The sequence below is a fragment of the Cryptomeria japonica genome, chromosome 4 (assembly GCF_030272615.1).
Source record: "Cryptomeria japonica chromosome 4, Sugi_1.0, whole genome shotgun sequence".
Taxonomy (NCBI): domain Eukaryota; kingdom Viridiplantae; phylum Streptophyta; class Pinopsida; order Cupressales; family Cupressaceae; genus Cryptomeria; species Cryptomeria japonica.
In genome coordinates this window covers 623,132,452-623,154,285 of record NC_081408.1, presented here as the reverse complement: position 1 = coordinate 623,154,285, position 21,834 = coordinate 623,132,452, and the positions used below count along the sequence as shown (strand labels likewise).

At 34.9% G+C, this 21,834-nt stretch overlaps 1 protein-coding gene across 3 annotated transcripts; it reads left to right on the top strand.

Annotated features, from left to right (window-relative positions):
* Positions 1 to 5,976: 5,976 nt before the first annotated feature.
* On the top strand, positions 5,977 to 18,070 carry LOC131079070 (disease resistance protein RUN1). Of its 3 annotated transcripts, none has more exons than XM_058016960.2 (4): positions 5,977 to 6,604; positions 14,839 to 16,700; positions 17,062 to 17,232; positions 17,887 to 18,070. In XM_058016960.2, the coding sequence occupies exons 1-4, from the start codon at positions 6,096 to 6,098 to the stop codon at positions 17,910 to 17,912; spliced, it is 2,568 nt and encodes an 855-aa protein (XP_057872943.2). In that variant the 5' UTR covers positions 5,977 to 6,095; the 3' UTR covers positions 17,913 to 18,070. The 3 variants fall into 3 exon arrangements, with proteins under 3 accessions (XP_057872943.2, XP_059075986.1, XP_057872942.2); XM_059220003.1 differs by having other exon boundaries at positions 17,563 to 18,070; XM_058016959.2 differs by lacking the exon at positions 17,887 to 18,070 and adding an exon at positions 17,430 to 17,525.
* Positions 18,071 to 21,834: the final 3,764 nt, after the last annotated feature.

The following is a 21,834-nucleotide window of genomic DNA, read 5'->3' as shown; positions in this document are numbered from 1 at the left end:
TCTACTCATGGGTAACGTGTTGGTTTACCCAGCTTTTCCAAACTCGGTAATATGAGTCGAGTGGTGCGACGGTATACGGAAGCCATCATGATTCATTCAATCAATAATAGTAATTTTACGTTGAAGGTGTTTCTTTATATAAAATGCACAAGCTGATTTGTACGATAACGATGGAAGATTTTTCTCAGCCCTGCAAGACGATCCAAGATGATTGAGTGCTATTAGATCTACGAGCTTGTCAACCTAATTGGGTACATTTAATTGTTAATTGCGGATGGACTAACACGTGTGTTATTCAATCCATATGGCGGAGTCCGCATGGCCGCAACTATTGCGCGGCGAACACTCGTGCGGCTATTCTAGTAAATTCTTGCTATGGTTTTGGAACCAGAATAGACAATTGCGCATCTCATGAAGCATAATGAGAAAAGGCGCCCCCTTATGGATGGAAGAAGTTCCTGCTTGATTATGGAAGTAAAAATTACAAATAATGGAAAGTTACACTATCGGGATAAGTAACCCCGATAAAAACACGCAACAAATACTAGCTGTTGATCGGCGTATCATATGCCGATAACAATGCATGGAAATCCAAGGTCGGACCTATCGGCATCACTCTCGCCGATTAAATTATGAAGTCAACGACGATTATATCGGAGAAGCATATACCGATAAGGCTCATTGGTATAGTGAACATAAGCGGCAAAAGCATAAAATTGTCTTGCCAATAACCGATGAGGCTATCGGTAAGACTTATACCGAAAAGCGCAATAGTGGAAATGTCTCCAAATGTGAAGGTTGAAGCGAAAAGAAAGTCCGAATAGGTTTGCGCAGACATGACAGACCAAATTTATACGCGGGCATCCTAACACCAATTCTAACCCTAATGCGGTGGATGCGTCTATTATGGCTCCAAAACAACAGTACAATGAGACTAACACGCGTGTTTGTCTCGCGTTTTATCACGACTACTACCACAACTTTTTGGAGCCAGCAAACACGCGTCTCGCACGATATCTAACCCTAACGTGAATAATTTCCCACTAAAGCAAAACAAGAATAATTTCCCACTAAAGCAAAACAAGAAAATTTTCCCACTACATATAAAGCAAAACAAGAAAATTTTCCCACTGTACATAAAACAAAATAAAAAACGAAAACAAAGAATTGAAACCCAAAATATACAAACAGTTAAAAAAAAAAAAAAAAAAAAAAACTTGTCCACATATCGGACAACCTTAAAAAATGAAGCCTCCTTCAACAACGCACGCTGCCCTTCAATAATAACTCGCTGCCTCCTTCAAGCCCTTCTTTCCCTTCAACAATAGCAAAAGATGAAGCCTCCTTCAACAACGCAGGCTGCCCTTCAATAATAACTCGCTGCCTCCTTCTTCAAGCCCTTCTTTCCCTTCAACAATAGCAGAAGACTTCAACAATGAGGACACTTGCTTTAATCACGCATTAGTCCCATTAGTCCTCCTTTTTTCCGCATGAGGCAGAAAATGGCGTGAGGTATTCTAGAAATGGAGGTACAGGGACACGTAGTATGACAATTAAATATAAGTATAATTAATTTTTTAAGAAAATTGAATATTAAAAATTTAATTGTGCTTGTCATAAATATATTAAAAATAAAATAATAATATTAAATTTAAAATTATTAGAGTTAAAATTTTATATTAAAAATTACAAGTAAAACAAAAAAAAAAAAATCAAACTTATAGAAATATAATATATTTCTCATACACATATAAATAATTATTATCAATATTAACATTCTGGGCTTCGGCCCTAGCTCACCTGGTCGTGGATCACAACGTAAGGCGTGGGTATGCTCCCCATGGTCTTGAGTTCAAGTCCCCGGCTGTGTTAACTTTGTGTGTGTTGCTACCTTGTGAGCGGGTCGTACACATTGGGGGATTAGTCTCACTTCGGTGAGGACACCTCCAGATTCCACGATAGTGAATATAAAAAAAAAAATATTAACATTCAAAAAAAATTTATTATGAAAAGAATATTACTCTTAGACATTATTAATATTATGTGTTATAATATCATAATTATTAAAATAAATAAAATAGGAATTAATAAATTTGTAAAATTATAATTTATTATTTATGTATATTATATTTATTATTATGAAATTAAATTTATATAATATAATATTAATTTTGAAAAATTAAATGATCAAAACATATCAATAGATAATGTGTAGTGCTTTTAGAATTAGATTGTGTATAGTTTTTTACATCAACGTTTCGGATCACACTCTATGATCCATCATTAGGATAGTAGAGAGAGTCAGATGCACTACAAATTATTATTATAGATTGTGGAAATCTGATATCATTAGTATCAACGGATGCCCACGTTTAATACAGTTTATTTCAAAAAACAGCAAAATAAATTAAAATACTTAAATTTGGAATCTATAATCTATTTTGATCTATTTAAAAAAATTCATTATGAAAATATAATATAATTAATTATTATTTATAGATATAATGTACTACATATTTAAGAAAATACTTTAGATATTTCTATATTAAAACTCTAATACATTAAAAATTTAGAAATCATAGGAATCATAGGATCACCGAGTTATGCTATGCTATGTTTATTTATTTATTAATATGACATTTTCCTAAACGTAGCTGAAATATTAATAAATACTTTTGGGCTTTGCATTTAAACCGTTCCATACAGATACTTTTACGATGAGAAACTTTAGGTGTATCTCTACTTATGTGCAACTTCCATGACATGGAACTCTAAATTTCATCCTTAGGTGTACCTTTACTCATGGGTAACGTGTTGGTTTACCCAGCTTTTCCAAACTCGGTAATATGAGTCGAGTGGTGCGACGGTATACGAAAGCCATCATGATTCATTCAATCAATAATAGTAATTTTACGTTGAAGGTGTTTCTTTATATAAAATGCACAAGCTGATTTGTACGATAACGATGGAAGATTTTTCTCAGCCCTGCAAGACGATCCAAGATGATTGAGTGCTATTAGATCTACGAGCTTGTCAACCTAATTGGGTACATTTAATTGTTAATTGCGGATGGACTAACACGTGTGTTATTCAATCCATATGGCGGAGTCCGCATGGCCGCAACTATTGCGCGGCGAACACTCGTGCGGCTATTCTAGTAAATTCTTGCTATGGTTTTGGAACCAGAATAGACAATTGCGCATCTCATGAAGCATAATGAGAAAAGGCGCCCCCTTATGGATGGAAGAAGTTCCTGCTTGATTATGGAAGTAAAAATTACAAATAATGGAAAGTTACACTATCGGGATAAGTAACCCCGATAAAAACACGCAACAAATACTAGCTGTTGATCGGCGTATCATATGCCGATAACAATGCATGGAAATCCAAGGTCGGACCTATCGGCATCACTCTCGCCGATTAAATTATGAAGTCAACGACGATTATATCGGAGAAGCATATACCGATAAGGCTCATTGGTATAGTGAACATAAGCGGCAAAAGCATAAAATTGTCTTGCCAATAACCGATGAGGCTATCGGTAAGACTTATACCGAAAAGCGCAATAGTGGAAATGTCTCCAAATGTGAAGGTTGAAGCAAAAAGAAAGTCCGAATAGGTTTGCGCAGACATGACAGACCAAATTTATACGCGGGCATCCTAACACCAATTCTAACCCTAATGCGGTGGATGCGTCTATTATGGCTCCAAAACAACAGTACAATGAGACTAACACGCGTGTTTGTCTCGCGTTTTATCACGACTACTACCACAATTTTTTGGAGCCAGCAAACACGCGTCTCGCACGATATCTAACCCTAACGTGAATAATTTCCCACTAAAGCAAAACAAGAATAATTTCCCACTAAAGCAAAACAAGAAAATTTTCCCACTACATATAAAGCAAAACAAGAAAATTTTCCCACTGTACATAAAACAAAATAAAAAACGAAAACAAAGAATTGAAACCCAGAATATACAAACAGTTAAAAAAAAAAAAAAAAAAAAAAACTTGTCCACATATCGGACAACCTTAAAAAATGAAGCCTCCTTCAACAACGCACGCTGCCCTTCAATAATAACTCGCTGCCTCCTTCAAGCCCTTCTTTCCCTTCAACAATAGCAAAAGATGAAGCCTCCTTCAACAACGCAGGCTGCCCTTCAATAATAACTCGCTGCCTCCTTCTTCAAGCCCTTCTTTCCCTTCAACAATAGCAGAAGACTTCAACAATGAGGACACTTGCTTTAATCACGCATTAGTCCCATTAGTCCTCCTTTTTTCCGCATGAGGCAGAAAATGGCGTGAGGTATTCTAGAAATGGAGGTACAGGGACACGTAGTACGGTTTACCTAACATGCGTGTTAGTGGCGCGTTGTACATCGTCGATTTTTCAATGAACGACTGCGTTTGCATTAGTCACATTAGTCCTTTTTTCCACATGAGGCAGAAAATGGCGCGAGGTAGTACGGTTTTTCTGAACATGCGTGCTAGTGGCACGTTGTACATCGTCAATTTTTCAATGAACGACTGCGATTGACTAAGGACTAAGCCACCTGTCACTGACACGCACGAGAGGTTTTGTCCGTTTTGGAGGGAGCCAGCATGTTTTGGAAGCCCGCGCCCTCTTTTTGCTGTCGTTTTGCCGTTCGAACGTGGTCATCTACAGTTGCCGCCGGTTGTTTGTTTTTCATGGCTTTTGATGTGCGTGTTATACACAACACACCGCCGCGAGCCACGACCCAGGATTCGCCGTCCTCCGGCATGTCCACGTAGTTTCGCATGGGCCCCGACGTTTGAAACCAGCAAGTCCAGGACAAGTCCACGTCATTTTGTGTGGGTCCGACGGTTGCATCAAATTGACATGGTATGCATGTCTTGAACATGTATACCGATGCATGTCATTGGTACGACATGTCACTTTTAGAACCAGAATAGACGCGTCCACGATTGAATAAATGCGATAGAAAAGTTATCACAGAAAGTAAAAATGGACAGACCAATAGACAAAAATCTTCCACCGTTGATCGTGCAAATCAGTTTGTGCATTTTATATAAAGAGACGCCTTGAAGATAAAAATAACATGTTCACAACGTAATACCAAATACCAAAAAAATCTCGCTATCACCCTAACCCTTCACGTTATTGGGCTGCGAGTGCTAGTATTTATAAGAAGACCCTCGTAAAAATTAGCTACGCCCCTCTCAAACCAAAATTTTCGAACTCGTGAAGCTACGCGGATGTTTCTTCTCATGAAGGTCAAACTCCAATGTCAGAAAATTTAAAGCTGTCAGAGACGTGTTAGAGAAGTAATTTTCAATGACTTTCAAACCAACTTTTTGACGCAACTCCTTTACCATCGATTGAGCCACGTTTCAATTTTTTCCCGAACACATGATTATTAAATAGTAAAACATATCAGGGATGTGGATTGTTGAACTAAAGAAGCTTCCTCATGTATATTATTTAATTTGCTTGCACGCCGACCAAAACGCTCTTGTTTGAGGGAACTTTCGCTTGTTTCCGGGGAGGAGGAAAGGACATTCTAGTCAAATCTGAGAAGCAGAGCCGAAACAAGTGTATATGGATTTTCTTCATAAGAATACAAAACTCATAAAAGATTATGCCCCAGTCAATAGATGCTGGGCGTTGAGGTGTCGCAGTACTGGATTTGAATATATCGTATTCAATCTAGAAAACGCGTAAAATAAAGTGAGTCGAACGCGGAAATTATTTTCTACGAGAATTTTCTGTTTCATTTTCAGCAGAATTTTGTGTTCCACTTGAATTATTTTCTGCAAGAATTTTTTTTCCTATCTTTCTTATTTTTATTTTATTTTCAAAAGAGTTTGACCCAATTAATTATTAAATTACACAGTTACAAAATTATTTTTAATTAATCTTTTGTTTGACCCAATTAATTATTTTATAGCCTCTCTAAATGTAAAATGAAAAGTTAACAAACCAAGATCGAACCCACGGCTGCTTCAATTATTGAGATCTCTACTACACAAAATACAAGTTGTGCACAGTTGGGCAGATTGCTTTGCGCCTCTGTATCACTGTTTTCACCTTCCTTCCAATTGGAACTCTAATATGGACGGATTCAAGCCTTACATACCTGCTGCCGCAGAAGTATCTGTAAATGATCAGAGGTATCACGTGTTTCTGAGTTTCAGGGGAAAAGATGTGAGAAAAACTCTGGTTGATCATCTCTTCCAAGCTCTCTCCGCAGCTCGATTGATTGTGTTTCTTGACACCCACAAGTTAAAAAGGGGGGAAATCATTGATTTAAGCCTGAAAAGCGCAATTCAGAGCAGTGCCATACGCATTCCTATATTTTCGAAAGGATATGCAGGCTCGGCATGGTGCCTGAGGGAGGCCTCCTTTATGTTGGACTCTCCTGGGTTGATCATTCCTCTCTTCTATGAGGTGGAACCAACCCACGTTAGATATCCTCTAGGAGAATCCAGCCCTTATCAGAAATCTTTTGAAAAGTATTATAGCCATCCGGATCGATATTCAAGAGAAGAGATTGATGGGTGGAAGGATTCTCTTGAACAGATCTGCTCTCGCTCGGGATGGTCCCTGGATATGACTGGAGGGTATGTAACTAACTTCACTTTCTCCTCTGTTTTATTTCAATTTTAATTAAATAGCTCAAAATCAAATCCAATCAACCCAAACCATTTCCTAAATATAATCATTGAACCTGTCTTTCTCGAAGGAGCCATCTTTCAGTTTGACAAACCAGTTAAAATTTCTATAGAGTGTGCTTGGCATCTTTCGTATTCACAATAAACACTCACCTGTATCCATCAAGTGCATTATACGCACCGATTAAGCGTAGAGCATTATATGGTACCATTTATCAAAATAATTGTAATTCATCAAACGCCCGCTGAGTTTGTCTGCTGATTTTTTAGATCGACAATGCTTCCTTCCTTGTCAATAAATGTTTTCTGATGCTAAATTTTTAGAAATATAACCTAAAGGAGATGAATTTTGGGAAGGTTAATTTTGACGTGTTTTAACCTGTAAAACTTCAAGGAATAACAAGGGATAGATCATAGAAAATCAACCCAAACACAGGTTTAGCTGATCAACAAAGTTTTAGCTATTACACTAAAAAATACACAGTACAATACAAATAGAAAGTAAAGCTGATAGAATTAGATCCAAGTAAAATAGAGCGGCTGCTCCTACATAAAAAACAGAGTATCTCATTCCTCTTACTCTGCTATTTATTAATCACACACAATAACAGTAATACGTATAAAAATCATAAATCCTTTTAGAAATAAAGGCTTTCAAACTGTAGCGCATTATTCAGCATAGCTGCACATGGTTCTGTTGAGATATAATAGATATAATAATAAATAAAAGAAATAAAAGAGTTTGAAAAGGGAGGGCAGAGGTAGATAAGTATAAGACAATTCATAGCAGTAGTCTTCATGTGCTAAATGAAGAGTTTGTCTGGTGATGTGGAGGATGAACAGGTAATGGCATAACTGGGGTAGTTGGGATTGGCCATTCCAACAAAACTTTCCAAAAGCATATCTACTGTTCTCTCGTGTAGCTAGAACTTGAAACCTTTTGTATGAGTTCTTGAATATATCGTTATCTGCTCTATCAACTGTGTTAAATATTTGGACAAGTTTATTTTCTCCTACCATCAACAGCAGCTGCACTGCAGCATTGTTCCTGCCAGCATTTGGCAGGCCTCTTTTGAGAAACAGGGCATGGATATCCATCGAAGCATAATGTAATAGTATTTCTGTATCAGTTAGGTCTTATAAAATAACACTCATTGTGATATTGGACATATCATTGATGCAAAACATTATGAATTTTCACAAGATGTACTATAAGTAATTCAAAATGAAGTCCAAATTAAAAATCTCAACGTTGTAATACTGATTTGTAATAACATTAACATAAACAGAATATTATTGGTTTTGATCAATCGAGAAGTACTGGAACTCTGGACACAAGTTTGTGTTTTCAATGGCATCACCATTAACTAAAATAAGTCTAGAAATAAATCCGTTAGTTACAAAAGTATATCATACATCTTCTGTGCCTATGGAGTCAAGATTTATTTGAACTCCAAAAAGTACTGAATTCCAACATCATAAAGTGACAAGCCGTCCCAAACATAATCATTAGGGGTAAGCCTTCCTCCATTCCAGAAACCTGCTAATATCCTATCAAATGCCATTAAAGCAGAAAATTCAAATCAACAAGATTTAAGAGTTTGGATAGAAGACTAGCCAAAACTGTGCATTCTTTCAAATTCTTTTCTAGCATTAAATTAATCTAATGAGAATATTAGACCCAGTCAAATATCAGACACTAGATAAAGATGAAAAATATGCCTATCTTATCTTGTTCCTCTCCTCATAGGAGAAATTGGTAAAGTTCAATATGAAATAATGAGCTTAAACCGACCTAGAGACTTGCAACTGTTTGAAGAAAGATAATAGAACCTTAAATAGACATTTGATTCAGTGTTTTCTGCACAACTGGTCTTGACTAATCACCTAAAAGCCTGTTTGAAAAAAGCTAATTAAACATTTAAAATTGTCATTTGTTGACAGAAACATGTTCTAGACTTACTAAAAATACATGAATGACATTCCATACTTATCTATCTTCTCCATTCATAAATCGAGAGCTTAAATTGGTTATGTTATTTCTACTACTAAATAAAAAGCACTTTAAATCTAAACAATAGAAAATAGGAAAATGAGAACTTCATTCCAAACCTCCACATTTTAGTGGATCCAAGATTCGAAACGAAACATTTCCAAAGTTCTTTTCTGACATAAAGACTGTGCTATCAATAAACCTGATTTTCTTGCAAAGTCGTTTGCAAGATTTAGCATTCACTGAAAACACTAAACGGCTGAAGCAATTGCGATTGGAAACATGGTCGATAAAGAAATTGGATTAGCCAGGGAAATGTTTTAAATAAACTCACTTATCCAGGACAGATAATACAGAGGATTAGAAGGAATTTTGCATCTTATATTTTCCTCCATACACATGAGATAAGATGCGAGAAAATGAAGATCATCAGAAGTAGATTTGTGGCCTTACTTGTTTCCATCATACTATCTTCTCAGGATAGCCTTCGCTATATTCAGTGATACTTCTTCTGTTATTTTTTAAAACATAGAGATTCTCCGGCTATTCTACTCAGGTAAAAAGTATAAGAAACCTTTATATTTTCCTTCTTGGAGAATAAGAGGGATATATCATTGGCTCAATAAAAACAGGCAAATGTTTTTTATTAGATTAAGTGAAAAAGGGCTTCATATCATTATACATCCAAAAATTCATCAGTCAAAATAAAATAGGAGCGTGGAGATCAAGCTCATCAACCAAAATATCAAAGAGTTTATAAATTGTCTCTATAACAATTAAAAATAAAAAGGTGTTGAAAAAACATCCTAGGAACATCTACTATTAGGAAAAGCAAAAAGAAACAACACAGGGGCATTAAGAGATATAGTCCCATCCATCCAAGCAGATGAGGCACTGATATTCTTTCCTCTAGCTTGGCCATCCTTTGTCTTTGTTGGAGGTTTCCTCTTCCTCTTTCTCTCAAACTTTTTTCTTGCTGTCACCACCTCCATACTTATTTTTGGCATCAAATATTTATTAAGCTTAACCGAATTATCACTTCCACTCTTGAGGTGTTTTACCCACTCCCTATTTCTGTCACATCCTAGGCAATTCTAGGGGTTTTCCAAATTACCTACCTTAGCATTCAGGTGCTCTAATTCAAGGACCAACACATGCCAATCTTGGAACTCACTACTACCACCGACATTATTTTCCTTCATTTTGTCATCCCCATAATCCTTTAAACTATCGAGTCCTTCCAATGCCTCATTAAATTGATTCTTTGCTAGAGGGGAGCAAGAGTGAGAGTATTTACAAATCAAGTTATGGGGTTCTTCTTGGGTTTCTTCATTGCTCTCTGTTTCCTCCCCATTAAAGTTTGAATGTTTCAATTGATCACCAACTTTATCTTCATGTGGGTTTTTTCGTATGGTCTCAATAATCTTAGTACCAGTGGAAAGTTTTGCGAACCTAGTAGGCCTTCATTTTTCCAAGGAAGTAGTTATGTCTTCCTTGGCCAACTTGCTATCAGACCTAATCACTTATTTGCCTTTGTCACTCACAATCTTAGGGCCTGAGCTACTCGGATTACAAGCATATTTTTTGTACTTATCAAGCACCAATTTAGGGCCAATGTCAACTACAAGCAGGGGTGTGCCACATCCTAGGGCAAGCTTTTTCTTCTTTGGAGAACAAAGGTGGGCATTGCGTGGTAAAATAGAATTGGTGGAAGATAGGACATCATCTTCAAGGGCAAATTTTCTCTTAGAGATGGTCGGAGGAGGGTTTGATCATGGTCCTTAGGAGAATTATGGGGCAGAGTAGGATTGAGCACATGAGAATTTTTTTGGCAGTAATTGTAAATGTCATAAATCAATCCTTGGTGTAGTGATGGGTAAACCCCTTCAGAAGCACACTTTTCTATGGGTGAAAATAAAAAGAATGGATAAATAACATATTTATGATGCCTTTGGTGATTGAGAAGGGGAAAATGGTACTTGTGGATTGTTACAAATCGACCCTCCAGTGTAAAGTACTTTATTAGGTGATAGTTGACTACTCCCCATATCAGTAGAAGATCTTCTCTAATAAATTTGTTCTAGTGTCTTTTTAACCTCTCGCTATCCTCTAGGAGCAACAAAATATACTCCTCATTGGCCTGCCTCTAACTTAGACAATGAAATTTTTCACCATCACACTTCAAACAAGTTACTTGGGCAAATATCTCTTTTGATACCTCCATTTTAACACCACCCACCACCACTCACCCATTATTCTAGCTATTCATAAACTAGGGTGAGAGGTCTTTGTCACTACCTTTCATAACTCTGAAGAATGGGGTTATTCTTCTTTGTCAAAGATGTCACACACTTGAGTATTCTTTTTTAGGGAAACATGAAAGGTGGGTTTGACAAGCAGACGTTGGTCCCCCATGACTATGATTTTGTCATATCAAAAAAAAGAGAACACAAAGCTTTCGAAATCCAGAGATAACAAATAGAAAAAGACACAATTGATAGATCTTTCTAGAAAATAATTGATATTTAATTTCAAGACTGCCAGAAAACTCTTTTCTCCAAAAAAATACTAGATCAAGAACACAAACCTTAATAATGGCTAATCATAGGCTAGTTTACAAATATAATTAAAATCCTTTCAACACACTTAGATGCCAATGACTATCGATATGACTACTAAGCAAGTCCTTTGACTAAACATCCAACAACTCATCATTTCTTAATAAATTACCATTACTTAAAGCAATATTTATAAATACATGTGTGTATAAACACCAATAATAATACAATATTCAATGAAAGATATATATATATATATATATTTGGTATATATAGATTTCTTACCAAAAGAATTAATGAATATAATTTCATATAATAAAATGCTACTTCTTGAGACATATATTTAAGACACCATAAGTGTATTAATGCAATATAAAGAATGGTATATAAGGTATAAGTTGAACACGGGGGCTTCACTAAATAGGTAATATCATATCACATGCATTCATATTGGGGGGTTTAATATCCCCAAAATGAGGGTGCAATATATTGCCCATCGGTGAAAATAGGGGGCTATTTAATTCGGGCTATGAAAAAATGCAATATTTTGTGCAAATAGGGGGGCTTTTAATTCAGGTTGTGTATTGGGAGAGGGTGGAAACAAAGGAGTTTAGGGCAATATTTTTTGAAAATAAGAATTTTTTTTAATATGCCATGAACGCAGGTGATATAACCCAAATTCATTAAGTGAAGCCCGGGTGAAATTGAATAACATATTTTTACCAAATCAACCTATTTCTATGAAAATAAGAATAAATCAACTTAAGAGATGAAGTGGGTTTGCTTTTAGTCATTTAGTATTCCCATAACATTATGAAACTAAAGTAAACATGGATGGGATTAGAACCCTATCTTAGTACCAAAAATATCATAGCAACGATGTCATTCAAGGCATGAAATTATCGGCTAACCTTTTATTCTTTCTAGCGTTTGGAAACGTATGTAAAAAGTCTACCTCGTAGATTGCAAAAAGAGACATTGGTTAAGCCCAGAAGAATGAGAACAACATCAGTCGAGAGGGGAATAGTTGGTGCACAGTAAGATTATGGATAGAGGGAGCACACACATCAAGTTCTAAGAAAGAAGAATTCTCTAGTTTCAAGTTTGAGATGCAACAATAATTATTCTCTATTCTAACAGTGGGCAGGATGAAAGTGCAGTTCTTTTGTCGTACAAAAACGCCACAGCTGTACAACAAAACAAACAAAAAAATGCATCAAATGCACTTATAAATTTAAGATTTTTTTCTAAACCATCTATAATTCAATGCATTTAAGCATTATATGGATTCAATTAGCAAATTCCTCAACATAACTTCAAAATGCATTCATCTTACATAGAGTTGAAGGTATTTTAAAGTTCGTACTCCATTTGATAACAATCAGATAACTTCGGGTTAAGGGCAGTCATCTACAAATCTTGGCTCTGATACAAAATTGTGGTTACCATATATGAATAAGAAACAACTATAAATTATGGATTCTAAAGTTATAAGAAGCTAAGCATGCAATTTATTGTAATACTCGAATTGTTTGAGAAAATGTGTTATGTAACGCAATCCTATGGAGTGCAATGATTCTAGGATATGCACAGATTGGGTTAGGTAAGGAAAAGAAAACCTTTAAAAACTTTCAAGCTCAAGCGATGGCAGATGTACAAAGGATATATAAATTTATATCCAATGATGTAATTGCGACAGCTTTGACAAACATACACGCAAAATGCGAAGACACAAATGATCTGAGCAAAATAAAATGGCAGGAGTGAATTTTATATGCCACAATTTTGGTTTTCATCCTCCCTGCCTACACCTAAAAAGTAGCTTTGGAATAAGGTACGGGCGTCCATTAAAGCATGTAAGATCAAGTAATATCTCAGTTGTTATACTTACAACTGCTGGGGTACTCATATAAGCAAAAGGTGGAAGAATGCAGATGGTAGGTAAGGATTATTGATACCTACAGATCGAGGTAAAACATTTCAGGTCACTGGAGCAATATTTAATTGTTGCCAATTCTGGGTATTACTCAGAATACTTTTACAAGTCAAACAAAGCAAGGATCCAACTCATGCAGCTCGTTGTACTCAAAAAATATCATCAACTACAGGTTTGAATCATTGAATACATTGGGACGTAGGAAGAAGAAAGAAATTCAAGTCTTAGAAGCAGGGGAGGAAATATAAAAACAACAATAATATAAAACATCATGAATGAGATTATCTCTGGGCCTCGGTTCATTCCGTACAGCATTACATTTTCATCTGTTCTTTTTCACAACCTTTTATTACCCTTATTAAAAAAAAAGAAAAAAAAAAAAAAACCCTTCCCTTTTTGGACTACCATTACATTTTCATTTTCATCTGTTGTTTTTCACAACCTTTTACTACCAAAAAAAACAAACAACTTCCCTTTCTGAGTCCAAAAGAGATCATCAACTACAGGTTTGAATCATTCAATACATTGGAAGGTAGGAAGCAGTAAGAAATTCCGGTCTTAGAAACAGGGGAAGAAATATAAAAACAGCAATAATATAAAACATCATGAAAGAGAAATTCAGATTTTTGTAATCGAAATACAGTTTTACAAGATTATCACTTAGCTTCAGCTCATCCCATACATACAGCATTACATTTTCATCTGTTGTTTTCACAACCTTCAAAACCTTCCCCTGTTTTTCTGAGTCTTCAACAGTCTACAAATGACTACCCCCTTCTCTCTTCATATACCCAGCACACTACTTTTTCACCTGTTATTTTTCACAACCTTTTAGTAAAAAAAAAATAAAAACATCCCCTGTTTTTCTGAGTCTTCAACAGTTTACAAATGACTACTCCCTTCTCTCTTCGTATACCCAAGACTGACATCAAGACTCTTCTATCATTTTCTAGTAAGGAGGGAAAACCAAAATATTAAATAACAATCCTGCATATTCAAGAAGTAAATGAAAATTCATCTGAATCCAAATAAAATCTATTTATGTCATGTCTGCCGATATCTTTGTGCATAGGAGGATATGAGTTAAAATAGGCAAGATTATCTTGGAACATAAAATGAATATAATCAAATTTGCTAATCTAAATCCAACGCATACAAATTAGAGAGTATGAAAACACAAAGAAAAAATATACTTAATTTGTGCATTACCAGTCTACCGTAGTCTTATCAAATTTTAGATTTAAATCCCTCCCACAAATTTTCTATGTTTTTCTTCGTAGGAGAACAATGCATGCCTTCATGAATTCATGCTTCCACAGTTTTGTTTTCTTCTACCTAGCGTGGTCTCTTCCAAAGAACAGATTGGCTTCATGATGTGGTAGAAAATAAAAATATATAAGTTATCAGTATTAATTATAATTTTTATTAAATTTTAAATTTCTATTTTTAAATAAATGTTATAATTTTTAGATTTGTATTTCTTGTGATGAAAAATCTATCAGACAACATTTTACTATATTTATTAATTAATTGATTTTTTCATCTTCTATCAATTAATAAATACGATAATGAAATGTACAGGATGTAAACTACCTTACCGGTAATATTATGGAGATTATATATTTTTTATGCAGACAATAAGAACGAGCATAAAATAGATATTCATTAATTTCTTTCTTTGTTTTATTATATGTAGGTTCGAAGCTCAGCTAGTGAAGGTGTTGGTGAACGACATAATAAAGACACTCGACAGGGTGCCGTTAGAAGTTGCCAAATACCCAGTTGGACTGGAGAACCTGAAAAATGATCTCCTTCAGAAATTGCATCTCAGTTCAGTGGAAACAGTGGTTAAAATTGGAATATGGGGTATAGGCGGTGTTGGGAAGACCACACTTGCAAAGGCCGCGTACAATGTAGCTTTTGATTGTTTCGAAGCTGCTACGTTAGTCTTTAATGTCCGTGACACTAGCCTTACAAAATTGCAGGGGCAAATTCTCAAAGATTTGGTCAACTATGAGGGAGAACTGCTGAGTGTGGAAAAGGGCAAATCTTTGTTGAGAGATCGTCTACGAGGAATCCGTGCCCTTGTCATTTTGGATGATGTGGACGATCGCCTGCAATTGGATGCCTTGGCTGGGGATTGGTTGGCCCTCGGCAGCCGCTTAATCATAACTTCTAGAGATCGACACATTCTCAATGCTGCTCACATCTCATTCGAAAACATTTTGGAGATAAGCGGATTGGGGAAAAGTGAAGGTCTCCAGTTGTTTAGTTGGCACGCCTTCCTCAGACCATCCCCAATTCCCGGTTATGAAGAGCTCTCCAATAGAATAGTGGAGGCTTGCAATGGGCACCCTCTTTCTCTTGAAATCATTGGAGCTGTCTTGTATGATAAGCAAAACAACACAGACATTGAATGCTGGAATGAAACTGTTGACAACATTACAGCGAATAGAGACATTTTTAAAACACTCTACATCAGTTATAGTGGTCTTACTACTGAGGAAAAGGAAATTTTTTTGGACATTGCTTGCTTTTTCATCGGAGAACGCACAACTTCTCCGATTGCTTTCTGGAAATCTATGTACAAGAATGTGCGCATTTCTATCAGTAATCTTTCAATGAAGCTGCTGATAAAAGTAGACGAGAAAGGTGTATTTGATATGCATGACCTCGTGCGAGATATGGGACGAATCATTGCTGAAGAAGAGCATACCCGACAGTGGCAGCTTACCCAGTCAAGCAGCTCATTCAACAAAGTTAGCAATATCTCTTCCCTTCATCTCTGTAAAGGTGATTCGCGGTGTCTTACAAACTTGTGCACTCCTAGTCTTCGGTATCTTCATTTGGAGCAAGTGCACATAGAAAATAGCATAGACAGTCTTGCTCCAAGTTTGATATGGCTAAAGGTGGAATCTTGTTCCTTTCCAGGCACGATGTATAGCTCAAATTTGTTCAAGGACTTAACATATCAATTGAGGATCATGGACTGGACAGACTGCAGATACTTACAAAATCTCCCTGACAACATTGGTCGTTTGTCACATTTGCAGTTCTTGAATTTATCTGAATGTCAGAAGTTAGAATGTCTTCCTAACACCATTTCCAACCTCTCACAACTGGTATACTTGAATTTAAGTTACTGTGAAAAATTAAGATGCCTTCCTGACGGCATTGGAAACTTGTCACAGCTGGAGTACTTGAAGTTAACTTGTTGTAAAATCTTAACTGAACTTCCTGACAGCATTGGCAAGCTATCACAGCTGAAGCAGTTAAGTTTGAGCTGGTGCACAAAATTGGAGAGCCTTCCAGAAACCATTAACAACTTGTCAAAGCTCGAAAGGTTGGATATGCTGAGTTGTTATTCTGCATGGAAGTCAATTCCTCATGCCATTTTGATCAAGCCAACACTCTGCCTTTTAGGATTACCTCCTAAGGTGGAGAACTGGCGGAAGACTCTAATAGAGGAAGGATGTCTAAGGGAGCAGCAGATTACTCTAAGTCTATCTTTAAGAGACCCCATGTCGGAATTTAGAGCAATCTTAGCCCCTGAATGTCGTAAGTATATACTGTATGTTCACTTCGATTTTCAAAACTAACAGTTGGTTCATTATAGCCTAACTTATAATTTGATGGATTGAAATTTTTTCTTTTCTGTATTTGCATGAAACTGTAAAACAATGCACTGCCTGCAAAAATCACTAATAAAAGCATTCGTATTGTTTCAGCTTCATACAAAGAGTAGATGAACACTGTGTAACTCAAGGACCTAAATATATCTATAGTATTATGAACAATGGATCTTACGTTAAAAATTTAGGCCAATTATATGCAATTTTAAGCAGAATTTAGACTTCAATGTTAATTGATATATAGTAATTATCATAAAGTAACATGTTTTTTTTTCCCTTCGACCCAGAAAAATTGAAGTCCAAGCTCACAGAAATCAGATTCTTTCCTGGCAAAGGTTTTTCTCGAAATAGATCGAGAGTCCAATTCAAGTTGGCAGACAAAACAACAATACGAAACAAAAGATTTTTTCGAAATAGATCGAGAATCCAACGCAAGCTGCCAGGCAAAGCAACAGAAGGTAACAAACATGGGAGTTGACAATTGCTATCATTTTTTTACTGTTTTATTGGATTGAAATCAGTGCTGTTACAATCTCATCTTTAAAAATTCAATTGAAAACGCAATAGAAGTATTTATTTTTGGTGTGAAAATTCATAAAAGTTGGAAGCAATTGTATAATACTAATGCCTTAAGTCTTTACATGTATCATTTCAGCTTCAAACAAACTGGAGATAATAATCATATAGCCAAAGCTTTGTATTCAATCTTAAATATTGCTTACACTTCAAAGTTCGTTTACAAATAGTAATTACGAGAAGTTAATATGGCTTTATTCTTTTAAATGCAGAAAACTTATATTCCACCCATCAGGAGTCTCGATCGGATACGTATCACGACAGTCTGCTTTCTTTCTCGCCTCAAGAAATGTTAGATTCTAGCTACCGCGAAACCCCGCCCATGGATACGAGTGGAAGTCTGCTTTCTTTCTTGGCAAGAGAAACAAGAGAAATGTTAGATTCTAGCTACCACGAAACTCCGTCCATGCATACAACTAGAAATTTGCTTTCTTTCTTGGAAAGAGAAACAAGAAATTGTAGCTATCACGAAACCGAACCCATGGATACGAGGAGTACCACATGTTTTTCAACAGAAAAATCATCTAATTTTATAGATACGAGGAGTTACCCAGGGATATGAATAGTAACCCACATATCTTCAAATAAATGAAGGCTCGAACTTCAGTTACCTGGCAAACCAATAAAGGTGACAAAATTATTTTTATTTATTTTTATTTTTTTGAACATAAATGAAGAGTTCTACAAATAAAGATAACAAAAATATCAGTGGTCTTGTCATTCTTTTTTATGTTATTGGCATTTTACAATGTTACGATTTTAATGGAATGAAATCTGCACTAATACAATCCCATCTCTAAAAATTGAATTATATATATATATACATATATAAAGTTTGAAAATAGTTGTATAGTTCATTTATGCGTAGTTTTTACTTTAGTTAATAGTTTAAGACACTGCATGCTGGTTATTTTAAGGCTACACCATCTATAAGAAACAGAGCATGCCAAAAAAATTATAGATATTTTTAGTTTCTTTTCAATAGCATTAAGTTGATCTAATATTTTGTAATCTCTGTTACATTTTAAAGCATTAATAATCACTTTCTGAATTAGATTATGTAGCAGTTTTTGCTATAAGTTAATTTTTCCAGCTATTATAAATGTTTTATCAGCTAGTTAAAGAATAGGAAATGTTTTAGAATTTTCAATTAATGCATTACCAAAAGGGTTGTCTTCAAATGTCAATGTTTCAGGAGTGTGTAAAAAAAAGTCTGATTACTTGGAAAAATATTTAATATATATCATATCAAATTAAGTTAATTTTAAAAAAATGATCATTTATTAAATTATGTTAATTTATTAATATACATACATAAATAACGATATATTTAAAACAATTAATTATAGTTATAGATATATGTATTATGAAACAAACTAAAAATATGAAAAGTAAATGTGATTGATAACAAAATTTAGTTAAATGATAAAACAATGAATGACTACACTATTGATATGAGGGATTATCTCTTTTTTAATATAATGTCCTGAATCTTGTCCTAAATCTTTATTTCAGCTAGGTTCAAGTTTGTGCACCTAATTTTTTTCTACATATACAAAAATGCACATGATCTAGTGTTCATTCCAATCTTACTTAAAGTTTGTTCATGCTTGCTAACTTGTTGAATTCACTTACATTTAGTCTACCATGAAAACTGGTGATATTTTTAAATACCTTTAAGGGATTGTCACTATATGCCTAGGCATGTTCGTCTAAGTCAATCTTATCTATAAAATTAGGTAAAGGATTGAGGACAACAAAAGATTTTGTGGTGTTTCTTTTGTTTATTAAAACATAAAGACACTCCAACTATTCATTGGAGAGTAATATGGGATAATTCAATGGTTGAACAAATACAGACAAATATCCCAAGGAAATATGTATCAAGTTTTTAGTATAAACTATATATTGGCTGAACCAAAATAGACTCTCATTAATACATAGTTTTGCAGACTCTACACTATAGTCAACACTCTTAACAAGATGAGACCGTCTAAATGTTTAAGAAGCACTCCATAATGTGAAGCATTAAGTTGTCTCCTTATCTTTGTCATATGCTTGATATGTACAAATTAATAGTATTGTGTTAATCTTCCTAAACAGTCAATGAAAACTTAATATAGGAAATTAACTAATAATGAATAAGTCCTTGAGATATTATTTCTATATATCTTTACATAAACATATAGGATATGATTAGAAGTACTAGATCTAATAGAAAAACCATTAAAGGATGAAAGTAACTAGCTAGAATAATAAACTATTCATCCTTTCAAAGAAGAATCTCATTCAATTTCATGGCAGAAAATATAGAAGTGTTAAAATAGGATAAAATACCACCCAACAAAAAATAGTGGATAAATGTCTAGGGTGGGTCATGCGTGAGTTAAAAATGTAACAATCTCAATGATGACACCTAATCCAAAGCTTGTTCGAAAAAGAAATTTACCAAACCAATAAAACAAAAGACTAGGGAGAAGAAAACAATGCAAACAAATATGATGTTGGAAGTAATATTCTTAACCTTGCATCTAAGCCAACGGTCACCCTGGAAACAAAGTTTCCTAAATCTAGAAAACACAAGAACACAACAGAGTGCAAGAAATGGATACTGAGCTCAGGCCCCATTCCTTGACTTGACCAAGCTTATAAAATTACAAGGAATAACTCAACTCAAACAAGTGAATAACCATACTAATGAAAAATTAATTAGATTTTCCTCTTCTCTCTCTTATCTAGAGTTTGATGCTAAATATGACTCCCTTTTGGCAAGAAAGTTTCTGCCAAGTTCAAAGGTTTATGGTGGCTTGAATCTTATCCCTTTATCACAACTATGTGTAGTTTAGCTACCACATTTGTTAACTCTAGCATGTACCCTCTTCTTAGGAGAAGATTTGGTTAGTGCTTTATGAAATGATTTAATCTTGTTGTGAATTTTCAAGAGGAATTAAATGTGGGGAAACATACTTTGCTAAGAGGGGAGATATCTACCATTTCAGCTTTAGGGTCACAGATTCTTGAGGCCACTCAAATTAATTTTAACATGAAGATTTACCTCTATTAGAAGGTTTTCTTCGTTGTTGTTTTTCACCATACTAGTGGTTGGAATATGGTGCACTAGATAGTTATACTTAGATCTAGGGGAAACATTCTTTCATTTTGAAGTGTTAGTTTTTTCTTATTTAATTAAACTATAAAATATTTGATTGAATTCTATTTGATTTATGCTACCTAACTTTATATTATAGTTCTACTTGGATTCTTGCTACAAATCTAGTGGTAATACACTAAGCCATTTTTTAATGTCTAACACAATTACCCCAACTTTTCTCACATAACCTTTTGCCTTGATGGATCTTGACCTCTCAAAGACTCTTCTTATGGAGATTATTCTTTAGGTGGTATATTTTCCTTAGGTCAATCTTTAGATTTTGAATAAGGATTTATTCTTTGAATATTGTCATTGCCTTAAACACTAGTCATTTTGCTTCAAAATCTCAACAATAGTCACTTTGGTTTCAAACTATTAGCACTTCAAATATAAGACTATAGATGTGGCTTACTAGTGGAGGAATATAATATTCTCCCCCACAATTGCTAATGGATCCTTTAAATATCCTCATCCTACTAAAGTTTGATCTCATAGATTGGCAAGTCCTTTAAATTCGCTAGTTCCAATTCTTTTAGTTATTAATAGATTGAATTTAATGAGATTGTAGATGCTATATTTCTAGAAAAATAATGTTCATTTTCACCAAAAATGTCATCTCTCAAATTGGTAGATCCTTCAAATTTGGTGATATTGATAAACTTATAAGGCACTGAGAGGGGGGGGGGAGGGTGAATCAATGCAAGAAAAAACAACAACACAAATCTGATCACCACTTTAAATAAATTAAATCTTAATAAGCATGTAATGAAAATAATTACATAAGATAACATTCAATATATCATGCACCACATAACACAATGATTTATACGTGGAAACCCAAATGGGAAAAACCACGGTGAGAGTAAGTACCCACAAGATTCACTATCTACATAATAGAAATATTTGACCGGTTAAGGTCTTACAAACATGCTCAGTTAAGAGAAGACCCTGTTAGGAGTCACCCGGTGAGGGGATTTACAACATAGCTCTGTTAGAAGCATTACCCTATTAGGAGTAACCTTGTTGGAGGATTTAAACTCAAGTGTTGAGCTACCCGATAAAGGGATTTATACAATCAGGCCTGTAGGACCTACCCGGTTAAGAGATTTTGACTGCTACAACTATTAGGTGACAACAACTAGATGATCTGTATATAGCACCTCGATGTTGATGGTATGATGAATCAATAAGGATCCAGACAACTACTGAGAAGGCGGGAGGGGGGGTGTGAATCAGTAGATAGAAAACTAACTAAACTTTCAATAACCTCTAAAACAATCTCACAAGTCAATCTCAGAACTAACTAGTTCAAACACTAAACTACAAACTTCAA